The sequence below is a fragment of the Myxocyprinus asiaticus genome, chromosome 1, assembly GCF_019703515.2.
Source record: "Myxocyprinus asiaticus isolate MX2 ecotype Aquarium Trade chromosome 1, UBuf_Myxa_2, whole genome shotgun sequence".
Taxonomy (NCBI): domain Eukaryota; kingdom Metazoa; phylum Chordata; class Actinopteri; order Cypriniformes; family Catostomidae; genus Myxocyprinus; species Myxocyprinus asiaticus.
The window spans coordinates 39,304,667-39,324,441 of record NC_059344.1 but is presented as its reverse complement, the minus strand read 5'-3'; the positions used below and the strand labels follow the sequence as shown (position 1 = coordinate 39,324,441).

Below are 19,775 nucleotides of genomic sequence, written 5' to 3'. Positions count from 1 at the left end.
CAGTGGTTGGATATTCTAGTGCAGAGTCTAGGCCAGAGGCTTGCATGCTGTAACTGGTTCTGAAAGAAGAGGGGACTGAGGTTTCTTCTTAAACCGAGTGCGCGCGTGTGTGTGTGTGTGAGGAGGTGAAAGGGCAAAAACAGAGAGGGGTTCTCCAGGAAAACCACAGACTTCTGTCTCATTTAGCTCTTATTTTTCCGCTTCATTTAGGTGTTTTTTTTTTTGTGCCTGTTTCAGTGGTTAATTTGCTCCTCAAAGCAAAGGATTGGTTTGCACAGCCTAGGGGGACACACACTGGCAGATCAGCAGCAATTAGTTCAGTGTTACACCGTTACTGGCATGCAATAAAAACACAATCTTTCATTTCTCCACCGACATGTGGCTGAGGAGTCAATCACTTTGATCAAAACGTGATTATTATTATGATGATGATTGTACCACGCCCTGTCTGGTAGAGGTTCAAGTTCATAAAGAAATGGATAAAAAAACAAATTTAAAAACACACACACACACACACAGCAGGTGTGTTCCTAATCGTGTACTTGTCCATACCGGTGATGTTTAGGGAAAATCTGTACCCTCCTTACGGACTAACATGAGGTGAGTGTAAAAAAAAAAAAAAAAAAAGATCAGGTTGAGTATTGCTTTGTCAAACATGTTTTATGCAATACACTTCCACTTCATGTGTACATTTAACTCTTTACATTGCTTCAAATTTTCTTTCCCATTATCTTCTGTGATAGTGTGCATAACAATATAACAAGAAATATTTTTAATTAATTAAAAACGCAATAAGAGACTATCAAAACTGCAGCTGTCTTCATTTCAAAAAGGTTTTTAAAATTTGTGAGTAAATATCTTGTGTACAACCCTTCAATTAAAGTGAAAAAGGTGATGCTCAGTAGCCATTCAGTAAAGGTGAACCTGGAAGACCGAAAGGGGATGATGTCATTCTTTTCTAAAGAAACTTCAGCCGGTTCTGCATTACGTTAGAGGTAATTATGCAAAGCAGAGAGCCATACGCTAGCGAGAAGAGTTTTTGCAAGGTCACCCTACCACTGCGCATCTGGGCAACAGAGAAAAGCATAGCAAGAGCCAAGACAGAGGACAAACAAACATGCCGGCACCCACACTAGTATGCACAGCACACAAATGCATCTAAAGACACAAGTTACAACACTGCCATGTAGTAAACAAATGCATAGGCACAACTACAGGAATGTACTCAGAATATAATACTTCAAAATATACTGTAAACACACAAAAAAGGATACCAAATGGAGTGAATTTATACTTATTATTAACACTCTAATCCTTACTAATGGCCTAAATTTCAGGACTTCACTATGCTGTTCAAATTACAGTGCAGATCAGATCAGATCAGAACAAAGAGTGCACCCATGCAATAGGTTTGTCATTAATTAACACATTATTCAGCCCATATAAAAGGTCAGCAAGTGAGCGTGTGCAAGCATGCATCATTTAAATTAAACTGCAGTCAGTTGGATAATTATTAGATAGAACACAGATAACAGAGATAAGCAAAGCAGACAGTTTTCTATGAACTTTCTTTTCCCCATTTAAGCCACTTCACCATCGGTTTTGCATTTTCGGTGTGAAAGAATGAAAGATAATTCCTTAAATTCCTGATAAGGTAAATACTCTCTCTCCTTAATGCCTGAGCGAGATCTTCTTATAACGCAAAGTTCTTAAGCTTTGCCAAAATCGCATTCCACATCCCTAGCTGCCTTTTGTCATCCAATCAGTGACTGCCACTGCCGCTCACATCAAACAACAAACATGAAAAAAAAAAAAATCAGAAAATGGTTAAGACAGATTACAATTATTTTATCAGGTGTTCAAAGCATATCGGCCTTTGGTGCTAACACTACAGAACCAAATAACTAAATGTGAGGCTATTGAAAGTCATCCATGGGATTTGGGCAACTGGGTACTATCAGTTCAGATAATCTAGCTTACCTCCGTGAATTCAATAGAAAAGCACATGCTGTATGTTGACTGGCATCTGTACACTTTTTTGCATGCTTGAGTTGAAGCAGAAGTCTAGTTGGGCTTTAAGACTGAACACTTCCTGCATTGTAGGGACTTCAATGTATGGGAATGAAAGCCAGCAAAAGTACAGCACAAATGTAAGCAAGGGTGTAACAAGCTTTTTATGAGGGGGGTATTCAAGACTCGGCAATGGACCTCCATTCTGGTTCTGTCACCCCTTTATTTGAGGCAGTAAAATCATTAAAGTGAATATAATGTAAAGGCTGAAAATAATCTTTATTTGAATGTTATTTTTAGCATATTGCTGTATAGTGCTGTAATAACAACTGTTTTGCTTGTCATGTGCAATGCTGGGTCAACTACTAGAAGCAAAGGTATGTGTAAAAATATTTTTATTATATATGAACATATGTTGGATTTAGTATTACAGTTTTACAGTTGGAGTTTTCAATGCTGTTTCGAGCCCTGCAGAGCAAGCCCTGAGCCATCAATATTGTGCTCTGAGCAATGCATTTATCTCTAGGTTGAACCAGCGTACTGTCCCTCTAATAAGTTTACTTTGAAAGTCACTATAAAAATAGTGACAAGAGTCATAGGAGTCTGCTACTACAAATACAAATAGCACAATAAATGCTAGAAATTACAGAGTCAAATAATCTGCTATCATTAAGCAAAACAAAATGTGTTTTAGGATGTATTTGTCCAGCATAGAAAAAATAAACACACTCACCATTGAGTCTGCGCACCATGGCCTCTTCCTGCAGCTGAATACAATAAATTTGCTCATCCAGATCCACTAAAATCTAGAGAGAGAGAGAGAGAGAGAGAGAGAGAGAGAGACAATGAGAATGAGAAAAAAAAATGCATCTACAGTTTGTAGGCAAACACACAGAGTGTAATTGTACTTACTGTGGGTTTGACTAGTAACTGGCCCATCACTGTGAACATGCGTGACAGTCCCACTGGAGTACACACTGATGAGATGAGACAAGGAGCTGCTTTAAACCACATACACATACGCACTTATGCTTTTCTATGGCTAGAGTGAATGCAACCTTTGAACCACGGAGATGTTCAAGTTCATGTAAGTACTGTAATTGTGAGAGCAAAAGTGAAAGTGCAATTTGATTGACAGTAGGACTGGGTGACATATATATATATATTTATTTTATATTATATTATATATATTTTTTTTTTTTTGCATTTGCAAATATTTTCTAGTAATATAGATAAATTAAACGAATAGTTCACTGAAAAACAATTACAATTATCTCACCATTTACTCATGCCAATCCAGATGTGTATTACTTTCTTTCTACATTCTTCTTCACAAACAAAGATTTTTTAGAAGAATATCTCAGCTCTATAGGTCCATACAATGCAAGTGGATGGTGACCAAAATTTTGAAGCTCCAAAAAGCAGATAAAGGCAGCATAAAAGTGATCCAATACTTTAATCCATGTCTTCTGAAGCAGGACATGCATCGCACGTAATGAATAAGCGTGTACCGCTCCAAACAATCAGTTTCCTTTCTGTATTTTTTAATCAACACAAGGAAAAATTATATTTAATCATTTTCATATTCACACCAACTTTTGTGGAAATTGTGGAGAGATAAAATCAATAAATCAGTGCTCTTTAGTTTTTAATTATTCTTTGACATGAACAGTTTGAAATGATTCATGGAAATAAATCGTACTTAAAATCTCTAATGAAGTTTAAATCGGAGATGTTATTGAAACGTCTCCTTCTATATGCTCTTATACTTGCGAGTTGCGAGGCAAATTTCAGCTCCGAAACTAGTCAAATGACACAGTCTTCAGGAAACTTGATGACTATAAAAACAAAAAGTGCTTTAAAAACATCCTGACATTCACAATGTAGCTTAATTTTATATTGGCAGCTAAATCTTTGGGAATATTCGACATATCACCCAGTACTAAGGCTTTTCTTTTTACTCTGCAATAAAAATCTGATTTTTTTCTCAGATATTACTTTTTAGACTGACTGTTTAAACTGAAAGATGTGGCCATATCTGATTGTTTTCCATTCAAATTGCAGTCACTTTTGCTAGCACGTCCACATTAGTTTTCATAGTGACAATGCAAACTTGTGTATGTTCACCATGCGTGAGAGTTTAGGAATGGATGTTGCCATTTATTATGGTTATCATGAGGGCAGTATTCCAATATCGTCACAGACAACGGCTTAAAAAAAAACAGCAGAGGTGGCATATGCAATGTTTGTTGCTGCTATGTTTGACAGCAGTCCTGCTTTAGACAGGATGCCCCTATGATTGTGGTTTGAATTTGATCAAATTGTGTTTTTGGCCTTTTCAGACTACAAAAACCTATACGGATTTGAGTCAGATAGACCAAAAAAATCTAACTTTTTCTGCCTGTGTGAACATAGCCTAAATTAACTTACTAAGTAGCAATAGGCCACCCATCAGAGAGATGCAGGAGTAGAGGTATGGCAGATAGAAGTCCCATAAATCTAGAACGAAAGAACAAAACAAACACAAAGCCATACATAACTGATTACCTCACACACATGTATCCACAAGAGCAGGGTTAAGATTAATACCATAGAGCGATTCCATGCTGGCAGCATCATTGTCGATGAGAGCAGACGCCACCCATACAATGCCCAGGATGAGGAGACCCAACAGAAAGAGCATGACAAACGTCTCCAGCACACGAGCCTTAATGCCCTGAAACCAACAGATAATCTCTTTAGTGTTCTCAAGTTTTCTCCTGCCTGTACCCGAGAGTGATTCAGAAGCACACACGCACAGATCAGCAGGTGTAAATGAGGCTCTAATTGGAAATTTAGCACTGCAAGACCCAGGACTTCCTTATAACACTAACTCAACATCAAGGCCCCCCTCCCAACATAAACGCACACACAACAATAGTTCAGCCAGACTATTAATGGCTTGACCCGTCTCTCTCTTGTTCACTCTCACACATACTTACATAAACAGTTATTACCATGTCCGGTCGAAGTTTGTGGGTAAAATGAAAAAGGTGGCTGCTACTGTCTGAGATTAAGTCCAGAGGCTCATCTGGAAACTATTAGGAGTTTTATTTTACGTTTTTTTCCAGGTCAGCAAGTACCTGATTTGTGGCATTTCACTCCACTCCTGATTTACTTGTGCCCCGAGAACACAGATATGGATGTTGGTGACGGCAAGTGTTTGTAAACTGCAAGACTGCAATGAGTACTATCTAAATTTGAGCGTACTACAGACATCTAATGTTGTAAACTTACCCTGACCCACACACCAACCACAGCAAAATAACTTTAGCATCTTTATAATTAAAAAACAAACAAAAGTATTTGCTTTATGATCGACTTTTCAACTGAGGATGTCCCAAAATGTCCTAAAGTAGGGGTGCACCGATCGTAATGGGCCGATATTGGTCTTAAAAATAAATCCGTGATCACCGATTGGCCGATCGTGCCTAGAATCAGGGCCGATCTTTTTTTGCAGCACACAGGGAATCACACACACACTGCTACTAATGAATGAGTGCTTTTTCAGCCCTTGAAGCATGACAGAGTGGCCTCTGGAGGGTGAATTGTTGGCAATTCTAAGCACTCACGAATTTAAACTTTCAGACATAAAGACATGAATATGCAGGTTTGTTTTTAAAAATGTGTAAGAATTACATGTGTATGAATATTAAGTTGCCCATTTTCTAGAGTCATTAGGGTAGTAATTCTGACTCACTGCACTGTGAGCACGGAGAGGATAAAGAGACTGCAAATATTAAAAAAAAATTAAACAACAAATAAATATGCGTTTACTAATCTGAGTATATGTGATGTAACGTGACAATCAGACGTTGTATTGAGCGATAGAGACTGTTTGAGTGATCATGAGCGCTTTTAGCTTCACTCCCTTCAATATGCTCACTCGTGGTGCCTCCAAGTGTATATAACAGTAATAACAGATATAACTGTTTACCTTCAATAACGGCAATCAATTTTACACAAAACAAAAAAATTATATTGTATTTTAAATGGTAGATAGCAGTTTCTTCAGATTTCTGTTTAGTCATCAAATTTTTGTAATTTAGTTGTACATAAAGAAATTGTTAATATATTAGGAAGAAGGAAACAACAGTACACACAGTAGTCCAGCAACCATGGATGGCATGTCCACATTAGCAAAAAAAAAAATATAGAATCAAACCAATTGTACACACAGTACATAGTGAATAAGACATTTACTTGTAGCACACGTGAAGCGTTTTTACCTTGGGCTGCATCCGAAAACGTAGGCAGCTGACTTGCTACCTTGCTGCCTAATCAGTTAATGGCATAACTGACAGCAGTTTCGAATGAATGGAACTCTTATGGAAACTGGTCTCCGAACAGTTTGAAAAGCACCTTTTTTTATCCTACCTCCATATACAGCCACCGGAGGCAGCATTTTCCTGGATTCAGACGCAGCCATGAAGTTGCACTCACGTGCTCGTGCGGATCCATCTCCTGACAGTTTAAACGGCCTGGATCGCCTACTTGGATTGTCAAAGACATAAAGTCATGATTTGTGAATGAGAGGAACTTTTGATCCTGGCTGAAGAATACGCACTTCAGAGGAAGATACTAGATAAGCGATCGATGGGAAGAAAACGTTGGATTTTTGTGAGGTTCGTGAATGACATCTTTTTGAACGAGATATATGCATATTTGCAGACGGTATATAATAAAAGTTTTACTGATATTTGCCTTTTATCATTAGAAAAGAAAGTTAAAGGTGACAGGGAACTGTTGAGAAACCGTTAGAATACATGCTTCAGAGAATGATTTATGAGCGCTCCACAGGATGCTGGATCTGATGAAGTTGTGTGAGGTTGGTTTATTACATCTGTTTAAACGATATATGCGCATATTTGCAGATGGTATAAGATATTAGTTTTATTGATATTTGCCTTTTTATCATTAGACAAGACAGTTAAAAGTTACAGTGAACTGTTGAGGAGAGAGAGGTAGAATGAAACAGGCGAGCACTTTAACATTATGAGCTCAAATTAAAATTTATCGGCCAATGCCGATAATTAAAAAAGCCAGAATATCGGCCGATTTATCGGCCTCGGCAATATATTGGTCGACAACTAGTTCATAGTGCATTAACTAATGCAACTTTTAATTTTAAAAATGTATATGTTATAACTATCATTAAGTTCATTTGTTCATGTTAACTACAGTAGTGTTGTTAAATAATGTTAACAAATGGAACCTTTTTGTAAAGTGTAACTGTAATTTTACTGTGTGGGGCATAAACATCTAACTACAGCATATAACTTGCAAAAGTGTGCCAAAGGGCACTTTAAGGAAAAAAAAAAAAAAGGTATCAACCGATCTTAGTGTTAAAAAAAATAATTACAAAATAATCAGAGATCGGTATCAGCCTCAGATTTCCTGATTGGTGCACCATTATCCTAAAGGGAAGATTTTTGTCAGATTTAGCTAACTTTTTATACAGTTTTGTCTCCAAACTGTAGCTTAGTATGTCCAAACTGTCCAACTCTCTCTTCTATAAACCCATGAAAGTTTTTCTAAAATCTACAGTCTCTGATTCCATTTTACATGACTTTCTCAGTCTTGGTCTTTAAGACACTTTGTATACATGCAGTATTTTAAAGCACTCTTGACATAAAGAGAATCTAGAGCACCTCCAAGTGACTTTCTGATGAACAACATCTGCCTCAAACAGACTCTCAGTGGATTTCTAAATGAGCTGTAAATGTGTCATTGTATCCGTGTTCACAAGTATAACTGAAAAATCTGCAAAAAAGTATAAGAGGATTTAAGACAACTTTGGGAAATAGATGCAAAGCAATCAGTGCCACCCCTCAAATTAGTTTCAAGCAGAACAAAGCAAGAAAACAAATATATAAGCAAGAAAACAGTTTTAAAAGTAAATGCAGTTGTTCTGGTTTCTGAGATGGAGAGATGTGGCAAGGAAGCCAGAGATAGGGTGAGCTGTTCTACTCTTGCCCAGCTAAAAGTGAACACCGCTTAATATAGTAACTCTAAAATATTCAGCATCTAGTTCTTCACACACACACACACACAATCTTCTCTCTCTCTTTCTCCCTCTCACACACACATATGCACAGTATATGCACATAAGCATTAGTATATGTGAGTGTGTCAGAGAGATTATAATACAAAGTAAGAGATACAGAAAGACACTGATAGTTATAGATATTGTGTTGCATTCATGAATGATTTGTTAGTCTAAGTCACCCTAAGTGACCCTGACCTAAGTCATAGTCAGGGTCACACAAGTCTCATTTTCTTTATTATTGTCTGAGTACAAACTTTTATCAACTTAAGGTTTAGTCCCTTTTCCTACCATTGTGAGTGGAACATCATACTAATGACAGTGTTTCCTGCAGCATTGCATTCCTTATTTTGAAATACATCCTCAAAAGTAAGAATCATTATTGGAACTGTTAAGGAATTGGAATAATTGAATTTCTTACGATTCTCATCCCTAGTCACAATCACTTGTTGTATTTCCCATCCACTACAATTTAACCTCCATGAACTATTAACTCCAACATCAGCGAAGGTTTACTATGAACAGTAGTCATTACCTTCTCTTCAAGACTGCTACACCAAGAGCAGTGTCGGAGACACAAAACAGAACATGCAGGGGACATGAATCACTATATATCAACACACACACACACACACACACACACACACACACACACACACACACACACACACGGGCCATTGATGTGTCATTCTGACTAATATATTAGAAGCCATTCTGAATGAAGAAGAAAAAAAACAGGATATACAACTTGAGGAAAGAACTTCAGTACTTTTGAAGTTTGTGGGCGTGTTTCATTTTCTTTTTATCCCTCTTCCTACAGTGTCACCATCTTTTTCTTGTTAGCATGAGGTGTCTAACAAATAAGACCTTTGAGAAAGGCTTTGAAACTAATCTGGGGTTTGTCAAGAACACAAACAGCAATTTCTCCCAAGAAGTTTAATGCCAAGAAAATATTCGAAAGAAGAAATTTGAAATTAATTTAGAAATAAATAAAGGGGAATGAAGCGCTAGGTATTTGGTAAGTAGTTAAAGTGATAAAACACTAAAATACCCGTGATGGCATGCAGTATACTTTTGGTAGCCTAAATGGAGTCCACCTCTACCCAGAACAGTTGTATGACACAGGGCTGATGGTAGCGAACACTGCAGACATGTTTATTTGCATGTTGAATTTATAAAGCTTGCAAGAAACATCTCAATACATTCAAACATGCATGCTTTATTTTCCTAAAGCTTGACTATGGGGGCTATTATCCAAACCAGTGTTCTGATTTTTTTCCCTTTTTCTGTCAAAACAGAGAAACTCATATGTTGTCATAGAAACGGGCATAGAATGGGTCGCAGGCAGAGTAAATACGCAGTGTCACGGCCTCAGCCTGGGAGTGAGAATCACATCTCAAAAACTAAATATCAGTCCTATTGTGGACAGGCTACAAAGCAGAAGACTGACAAACACACACACACACACATACAATTTTTAGCATCTTCAAAGTTCATGTGATTCCCAATAAGCCAGTTAAGTGATGTCAATTGGCATAGTATTTACCAATAGATCTCACTGGTCCTATTCTTATATGAATGGTAGAGAGATATAATCAGGCCCAGATGGAATCTGCCAACTTTTTTTTTTTGCATTTTCTGCGCTGATTTATAGGGAAAATCTGCGTAAATCTGTGGAAGAGGTTTAAATATAGCAAAATGTATTAAATGGACATGACAGTACTACACTCTTATTGGAAGGCAAAAGCATCATGGAATTGGCCAAAATAGTTCATAAAAAAGCATCATGCAATTTGCATAATTTTTAATAAAAAACATGCAAGGGATGGGGAATGCATAGCACTTTTATGAATGACAGATATCACAATTCTGTGGAAATCTATGGAGTTGATCCATCTGGGTCTGGTTATAATAAGGCTATAAGTACAACCTCAGAGGTTTAGATGCCACTGATTGAGGTATCAGGTTCAGCCTTACCAAAATAATAACCCTGCCATCTGTTGGACAAAATCAGAACTGCATGTCAATTACGCTACGTCTTCCCATCCAACGCAGCATTATGTTGCCTTTGTGTACATTTTTCAGCTATGGCATTCTGCCAAAGATTCATACACAGAAGGGCCATGAAAAAAAATAAAAAAAGCATTCATGAAAACTTTTTCCCCCACAGTGTGCTATGAACATATTATTGTCGGTTTTGTTAATTACTTTTGATGAAGTACTAACACAAACACTGGCCCATAAAAAGCACCAGTTACAGCTTACACAAGCTTTTAACAAACTACCCAGTTTCATTTCCTCCAGTAACTGACTGTAATATGTCATATATACGTCCCTGTTTAACCATCTAATGTGGAGACTGGTACAAGCAGGTCATTTGAAAGAAAACATGAAATCTTGGTTTTATGGGCTTCTGCGGTTGACGACTTAACCCTTCCCTGCATCAGCAGGGGGCTTTCATACAAGCGGCAGTTTCTGATCATTTCCTCTCTTTTGCTACACACACGTGCTCTGCCGGCTATTCTGAGATGTGTAGGCCAACATAAAGCAGTACTTCCCTCTCTTCCGTGTTTCTGGTTGATCAATGGTCAGAAACAGTCATGGTGCAAATGAGAGAAAAAGAAGCAGTACGCATTACTCCCATACAAATTAGCATAGCCCTCATAAACTACAGTAGCTACTAATCTTTAAGTAGCTTTGCCAAGAGAGACATAAACCAGGAGCGACTTCAAACTGTGATGAGAGTAAGACAGAGGGCAACCTGATGCATTCCCTCCCACCATTTCATTTTTATCTGCAGACTCTATTGTGATGGCCTGTGTTTGCTGGTTTGTAGTCTCTATGCGCACCGGTGACAGCTGTACTTTGAGTAACTATTGACATAAAGTTAAATGTGTTGTAGAATTAAGAACATCCTGTTTTTGAAGTTTTATCTTTTTTGGGGTGGGGGAGTGTCCCAAATCACAAGGGTCACACATAATAGTGTATGTAAATGTTTTCAATGTGTGCATCTTTAAGTAGACATGCATTTCAGAAAATATAAAACCTCTGAAATCATATATTAGGACCACACATATGTGGGCCAGCATTCTTAATGTACATGAGCAAGTGTGTGTGTGCGTGTGTTTAATGTTGAGTAAAACAGCTTCTAAAAATCTTGCACATTTCTTGGGGGTGTGTGAGCTTCATACCTTTTTTGAACCTGCAAAGCCCTCGGACTCCAAGAAAAAATAGGCAAAAGGCATCAGCACAAAGAGACAGAGATTTGAGAAGAGGGACACCAGGTTCCAGAGGCCTGAAGGAGGGAAAGCAATCCAAACAATGAATCATGAATAACTTACCTTATTTAAAGTCATTTTATATACAGTACTAACAGCATTTGGAAAACACCTAGCGATTTTAGTTGTCATTTATTGTATGAACTTAAGTTAAGCACTGTCCAATCCCAACCGATATAGTAACTAAACTCGTTCTGATTTAAGAATGAAACTTCTAGCCTTGCATTTTTCAAAATGTCAAGCATTATCATGTGAAACAACCCAAAAACCTGCTCTTGTGGAAAGGGACACTGTCAGCACAAATAATAAACACTTACACCACCTTGTGGCCATGACTAACTCTAGGCAAACAGTAATTCAGCAATATTCTTAAGGAGAAACATAAAATGCATTCAGCATAACATTTGAGGGATCAAGAACCACAATTATCAAACTAAAAAAAAAAATCTATGAATGGACCCACTTCCAAATCTGTACATAAATGCACACAATAACCATGGCAAGAGGACACTGAACAAAATATAAGAGTTGTTTCAGTGCCTTGTATGACTTTCATTTACAATGTGTGACACACTAAACTAGCTTTTGGAGAGCAGTGATTTCAACATGTTTTGAATGAACAATCCTGACTACAGATGGAAGGGTTATGCAACCATATAATAACACCCATAAATTGACTTATCAACAAAAAAGTCTATTTTGTCCCAGTCATGATTTAGTAAACAATTTGTCTTGCTTTAGAAACATCTAGCTTTACTTTAGATCTAAAGCTTCCAAATGCAATGACAAACAACCTGTTTTGTTCACAGATCTGACATCTATCCATGGCTCTAAGAAGAGATCTGATCCTTGCTCATCACTTACTCAAAACAACACAAAACTAGACTTGTAAAGTAAGGATTAACATCAACCAATATGTGAAAAAGAAAGATAGGAAAGGGCTTATACTGACCATGGATGAGTGATCCATTGAGCCACTGAATGTAGTAGTTTTTGGGAAAGGAGAGCAGGATCTCATTACTGATTATAGAGAATGGCAAGAGGAGGACAGCCCCTCCAGACACTGCTAATGTAAATGTACACAGGTACAAACTGGGGTTGAAAGAAAGAAAATAAAAAGATATGGAGGCATTGGAAAGGAATGGAGTAAGGCAGGAACTGTGAACTGTTAGTAAAAAGAGTGCTAATATTTGTTGTACACTATGTTAATGACTTTTTAAATCAACAACTATCACTATCTTTAAGTTTAAGATCATGTTCTATTCATATGGTGTTACATGAAGAAAATACAAGTGATGATGGTTCATTAAGGCATAGTAGAACATCTAATAACAAAATGTAAAACTAAAATGTCATTGATCATGAGTCACTTAAAACTGGGTCATTTTATGATTCCACTTAAAATAAGTCCCTCATTATAACACCAGATATGGTCAGAACTGTGGAAGAACTCACGATATTCTGTTGACAATGGCATCCTCATCTTCCTGGTCATCTGTTGGCACAAGAGCGCAAAATAAAATCAACCAATATACCAGAGACAGATTCCTAAAAGTATCTAACTTGCTGCATTATAAATAAATTGATCAGAGCTTTTATTAAGGTTAGGCTTTGTTCATGTCATGTTCTTAGTGCTGTGATGCTCTGACAGCCTCTTTCCAAGATGTGCCAGTCAGCTGTTTATTTTCCAGTGTAAAGTTCTTTACTGTGAACTTGCAAATAACCCTTGCTGAAAATTACATGGTTTTCAAATAACCAGATGAGATGTGACAGATGGTTTAATAAGTATAAAACATGATCTCTGTTCATTTACCTGAAAGCTACATGAAAACAATACCAGTTACTCATAAATCAGAAACATGTGAACCTTATAATAAACCAGCCAGATGGTGGCTGTCAAGAAGAACAAAGAAAGTCTAGAAAAGCCTCGCTCCAAACTAATTACATAAATTGCAGTTTACTGATTTTCAAATGAATTTTCAGACCCCTGAAATTCCTGGCCAGAGGTCATACAGCTTTGCAGTGATACCTCATAATATCTTCTCAGTTTGTCTATTCTGTTATTGAGACAGGAGTCTTGAGGACAGGCTAGTTTCTCCTGCGATCGACACTCTCCACAGGGGTCAACCGATGTTATTCAAGCTTCTTTTAAATGTCTAGAGGTGACCTGCTCAAGTACTGTAATAGACCTCATAAAATTGTATGTGTCAGGGAGGTTGGAGGTGGCACTGCTGTACAGCACTGTGTTCTGGAGCTGGATGTTACTCAAGAGGATTTGCATTCTCTGAATATATATTGTAGTTATGGAGTTACAAAAGGTGTATACCCCTTCTATTAAAATTGAGCATGCAAACAAACTTGCTTAACATTTTTGTCAACTATATTTAAACTAAATTTAAGGGAGCTTAAAAGAACATTTATCAACCTGCGAGAACATTACTGATAACATTACATTAAAACCAAACATTACTGATAATAATGGCTTATTTGACCAAAATGGTCAATTCTGCCATTATTACCTCACCATCATGTTGTTCCAAAGCAATATGCCTTTCTATCTTCTGTGGAACACAACAAAAGAAATTAAAAAAAAAAAAAATGTACGGTCGCTTTTCTCCATGCAATTACAATGAATGGGGACTGAGGGTTCCAAGATTCAAAAAGGACACAAAATCAATGTTCAAGTATCATTTAAATATAATTTAGAGTGGTCCATAGCAGTGGTTCTCAACCAGGGGGCCGTGGCCACTAGCCAGGACTAGTCAACTTGCAGCCCACTCTGGCCCACTAAATCACTTTTATCGGGCCCGCTAACTGATTTTGATAAAATTGTGTCGCAGTCTGAAACATCCGAGCGCTCTCTGTAGAAAACTCAGCCGTGAGTTTTACAGATATATATCAGTCGGCCGATATTATCGCCGATATATCGTTATCAGCGTATATTTTACCAATATGCACCGATATGAAAACATTTTTTCAGAACATATAATGCAGAAAACAATGCTTTAGAATTGGTGTCATAGCGTAGTTTGTCCAGCAGAGCGCGCACCGACTCCATTGTTTACAGAACTGAACTGACAGTGGCTCTGCAGACATGGCGGAGTTCAGCGGTGTCTTCATGGTAAGTTGTTAACTAGTCTGTTAAATACATACTGGAAACTTAAACAATGACCCCATAATTTTCCCTTTTCAATATAACTAATATAACGTTAACCTTGTCCCTGACAACCATGTCACTCATGTCTGTTCATATTCTTTATTTTAATGGTCAGCATTTGACTGATACTAAACATACAGTATTGATGTTTATTTAGCTATCTTTTTATTTTTATTTATTCTTTATTTTAATGGTCAGCATTTGACTGATACTTAACATACGGTTCTGATGTTTATTTAGCTATTTATTTTTTATTTGAATGGTCAACATTTGACTGACACTAAACATACAGTAATAATGTTTATTTAGCTATTTTATTTTTATTTATTCTTTATTTTAATGGTCAGCATTTGACTGATACTAAACAGTACTGATGTTTATTTAGCTATTTATTTTATTTTTATTTATTCTTTATTTTAATGGTCAGCATTTGACTGATACTGAACATACAGTACTGATGTTTATTTAGCTATTTATTTTATTTTTATTTATTCTTTATTTTAATGGTCAGCAATTGACTGATACTAAACATACAGTACTGATACTTATTAAGCTATTTATTTTATTTTTATTTATTCTTTATTTTCTCAGTGTTCATTTCTAGAATTTGTTGACAATGTATAATAATAATGTCAAATCTTCTTTAATACAAATATCTGTTTAAGAAAGAAGCCTTCTGAGTACCTTTGCATAGTCAAATCGGTGCAAAATCTGTGAAAACTCCACATAGAAAAGGTCTGTTTTCATTCAAAGCTCACCATATCGGTAATCGGTGAATTTTCCCTCTCTAAAATCAGTATCGGTCTCAAAAATCCCATATAGAGCTCTAATTTAAACCATGATATTCGTTGTGAAACCAAATTAATAATACAGGAAAACAAAAACAATTGGAATATAAATCAAATTTATACCATTTAACCATGGTATTTGGAGTAAAATCATAGTAACCACAAGATTAGCCATGGTTAATCTTAAAATTGTAATATTATTACAGAGAAATATTAATCTATAATACAACCATGTTTACTACTGTATATGGATACAGTATACTGTATTAAAACTATGGTTTCTGCCAAAAAAACAAACAAACCCTTAGTTATTACATCATTACTAGTTTATAGTTTTGCAATCCCTCTGAATAAATTTACTATGGTTTTACTATGGTAAGACTGTAGTAACCATGATTGTAGCCATGTTATGGGCAGAAACCATGGTTTTAATAAAGTCTACAGTATCCATGTAGTAACCATGGTTTTACTATAGATCAACCATGGCTTCTTGTGGTTACTATGTTTTTATTAGAAAACACATGTTCTAATTGTGTTTATGTTCTGTATTAGATTGCCATTGTTTTCTAATGTGGGATGACTCTGTCAAAGACACTGACTTGAACAGATCTAAATGTTTTTCCTCGGTTTTCATAATTTGTAAACAATAGCTCTGCATTGTTAAGATGATCATTATATTTTTTCCCCAAAGTAAAGTTCATCACAACCAATTTGTTAGTTGAGGGTATGAAGTCATGATTGTCCTTAAACCAGATATTTAGAAGGAATTTATGGCCAGACCTTAAAAAAAAAAAATGTTACTTGCTTACCCCTTCCCTGACTATTTTAATGTAAATAAATGGATATTATTAACTGTGTTTAGTTTTATGTCAAGGCCTTTAAACACCAAAGTGAATTAACATTTTGAATCGACATAATGTATTCTTAGCAAGCCGTTCACACTTGGAGCGAATATTTGCACAGAATTGCGCACCGACAAAGCAAAGCTTTTTTTTTCCTTCGCCGGCCAATGGAATGCCCTGACTAATCAAATATATTGTAAGCTTTAGATGACGTGTTAGGAGCAGCTGCAGTTCCAAAACCAGCGCAACTTTAGTTACAAAGAAAATGTTAGCTAAGGTAAATACAGAAAAAAGTTTGGTTCAGTTTTCATCTGGATAATCTGGCCCCCGCAGGAAAGTAGCTGAAGAGCCCTGCACTAGTTCATAGGACTTGTGCACTAAAGGCCAATTTATACTTCTGCGTCGAACCTACAGCATAGGCTACGCGTAGCTATGGTGGTTACGGCGTACCCTACGCCGTAGCCTTATGTGCACCTCTTCAAAAATTTGACTGTGTATCACGTCGACGTACACCACAACAGCTGTGATTGATCCACTTTAACCACAGACTGCCCCCCAGGATGATAACGAGGATGTCTGAGGAAGCGTCTGATTTTATCCAAGATTATTTTAATATCTATGCATCATATCACATTGTATTTGGACTCGTGACTATTAAAGCCATTTGCTGTTTTTTTATTCCGTTTGTGTTTCATGAAGTTACAAGCGAAACGCAACAAAATATATCTGTTTACAGCTTATAAACCCTAAAAGCTTTTTGCTCTGGGCCTTTATTTGATATTAATTTGATATGTGAGTCAAATAATATGTTTTGTATTCTACTCGCTTTCCAGTTGGCACAATGATTTGACCATATGTTTGACAGCAGGCTATATATGTTAAGTAAATAATCCTAAATTATGGAAACGGAATCTAATTTGTCAGTAAATTAAAAAGCACCTAATGAGAGTTGGTTATATTGCCTATATGCATTGTAAATTCTATAAAACGCCACCCATTTTGTGTTATGCAGGCAAGTAGTTATTAGCCTAATTAATCTGACGATTTCTTTTTCAGCACGGAACGTCAAAAGTATGCCAAAATATTTATGTATTATTATTTAAGTGACTCAAGAGCAAGCATACAGTAATTTCCTCATTTATTTTCTGCCTGCATTGTAGGCAACATGAATAATAAATAATATGTACCAACATTTCAACATGTCCACATACTTGCAACTCATTATTGATGATACAATAATTTTATAAGAATCTAGAAATTACTATGTTTGCATTGCTTTTGTTTATTTATGAAACATACTGTATAGTTGTCAATTTGGCTGTGTACTCACAGAACGATGCAGACACAAACTGTGGCCCCTACACGGAGCCTACGCCGTAGGTTCGACACAGAAGTATAAATCAGCCTTTAGTCTTCTGAAGCCATATAATAACTTTATGTAAAGATGAGACCAAAACTTAAACTACACTCTGTCATTTAGTATTCATGTTCTCAGTTACCAATGCCATTGTAAAAATTCACTATTCGCAGGCAGCCATGATTAAGTTCCAAGTTCACAATCCAGTTCAAAAACGGTCTGAATGATTTGTTCATGATTTATTCTATGCACAAAGCTACTATTTGACTACAGAAGTTGGAATACACCACAAAAGTCATATGGACTATTTATGATATTTTGATGGTGGTTTTTCACTCTTTTCAGCCTGAAAGCCTCAGTGCCTATATGGACAAATAGCATGAAAAAGAGCTACCAGTACAATTCTCCTTTTGTTTTCCACAAAAGACAGAAAGTCATATGGGTTAGGAACAACATAAGGGTGAGTAAATAATGACACAGGGCTCAACGCTAAGGATTTTTTCTACTGGCCCGGTTGGGCCAGTGCTTCAGATTTCTACTGGCCCTGCCAAAATTTTCACTGGCCCCAACACAAAAATGATAAATAGCTGTTTTTACCATCATGGCTTTAAAAAATATGTCCGAAGATAAATATTTTTTACATATCTTATGTTTTTAATACAATGCCCCCCAGGGGCCTGGATAGCTCAGCAAGTAAAGACGCTGACTACCACACTTGGAGTCGTGAGTTCGAATCGAGGGCGTGCTGAGTGACTCCAGCCAGGTCTCCTAAGCAGCCAAATTAGCCCGGTTGCTAGGGAGGGGAGAGTCACATGGGGTAACCTCCTTGTGGTCACTATAATGTGGCTCGTTCTCAGTGGGGCGTGTGGTGAGTTGTGCATGGATGCCACGGAGAATAGTGTGGGCCTCCACATGCGCTATGTCTCTGCGTAACATGCTCAACAAGCCACGTGATAAGATGCACGGACTGATGGTCTCAGACGTGGAGGCAAATGAGATTCATCCTCCGACACCCAGATTGAAGCGAGTCACTACGCCACCACGAGGACTTAGAGCGCATTGGGAACTGGGCATTCCAAATAATAAATAAAAAATACAATGTCCCCCAAAATTGAATCACATTTATAATTTGCAAGATATGATTTATGCCTTATGTAATCCCATATATGCGCTTTAAAGATATAAATTCATAAATACATCATATTAACCTCAGCCGTCCTGTCATTTACACATGTGTTTTTAAGCCAAGAGTTCTGTGGAGGAGATGATGGGTTTTCGGTCACCCGTTTAGTCATGCTGTTATGCAACTTTTGCCCATGTGTAGTGTATTCACAAGAAGGATCAAAGATTATTCACTGAGTTAAATACTTAATTAATGGCTGAGAGAACAGACTTGCTACTAAATCGGTTGTGATGTGTAATATATATTAGGGAGATATTAAGCCTAATCTGTGAATTAACAATGTGTATATAACATGAAATCAACAACACAGACAAGACCAACACTGACTGATATACAAAGAACAAAAACAAAAATACCTGTACGGTCCAGAAATGAGAAATGTAACAGGTGTTTTATGAGGATGGTATAACTGGGGTTTAACAAAGTTTATTATGTTTCATTCGGCGCTTCATCTCTAAAGGCGAATTAATGAGAGAAAATGTGTTTTTTTATAGTGGGAATAAAACTAGTGCTCTGTCTCTTTACGGGAGCACATGCATGTTAAACAGTCTACACTGCATGGAGAGAGATGATGATGAGACCTATGCATGAAGCGACATGGATTTTCAGTCCTATAGAAAGAAACTGTTGATTTTTTGTGTTACAATGTGTGGATTACTACTTTTCACCAACATGTAAAAATGAAAAATGTGAGGATTTCGTGCACTGTGAACACGGAATGTGTGGGGAATGTTGCACAAGACGTTAAATCCTGTTACGAAATTCATTAAGTGGGTTTTTTCCTTCTATTTTCTACACATTGGTAATAGCTGCTGCTAAGACACTGGGAAAAGAGCGAGGACAGTGCTAGGAGAGTGCGTTCGGTGTCTGCACGCGACTGTGCCTTGGCGCGTCCAGTATATTATGCATTTGCGCGTTTTTGGGAGATAAATATACACGCGCTCGCTCCTCGGTTAGAGGACTTCGTTTGCTCTGTGTAATTTTTGTGCTCTCTCGCTTGTTGTTTGCTTTCACTAATGTTATAAATGCAGCACTGGCCCGATCGGGCAAGTGACAGTTCTAGCAGCTGGCCCGA

The 19,775-nt window shown here is 37.0% G+C and overlaps 1 protein-coding gene across 1 annotated transcript in view; it reads right to left on the bottom strand.

Annotated features, from left to right (window-relative positions):
• LOC127444409 (limb region 1 protein homolog) overlaps positions 1 to 19,775 on the bottom strand; it is a 52,381-nt gene that overhangs the window by 28,977 nt on the left and 3,629 nt on the right. The window contains exons 3-9 of the mRNA XM_051703775.1: positions 12,829 to 12,868; positions 12,326 to 12,465; positions 11,287 to 11,390; positions 4,600 to 4,726; positions 4,441 to 4,509; positions 2,923 to 2,987; positions 2,744 to 2,816 (exon numbers count right to left, since the gene is read on the bottom strand). Of these exons, the coding sequence (XP_051559735.1) occupies positions 2,744 to 2,816; positions 2,923 to 2,987; positions 4,441 to 4,509; positions 4,600 to 4,726; positions 11,287 to 11,390; positions 12,326 to 12,465; positions 12,829 to 12,868 (618 nt within the window). The remainder of the gene's footprint in view (positions 1 to 2,743; positions 2,817 to 2,922; positions 2,988 to 4,440; positions 4,510 to 4,599; positions 4,727 to 11,286; positions 11,391 to 12,325; positions 12,466 to 12,828; positions 12,869 to 19,775) is intronic.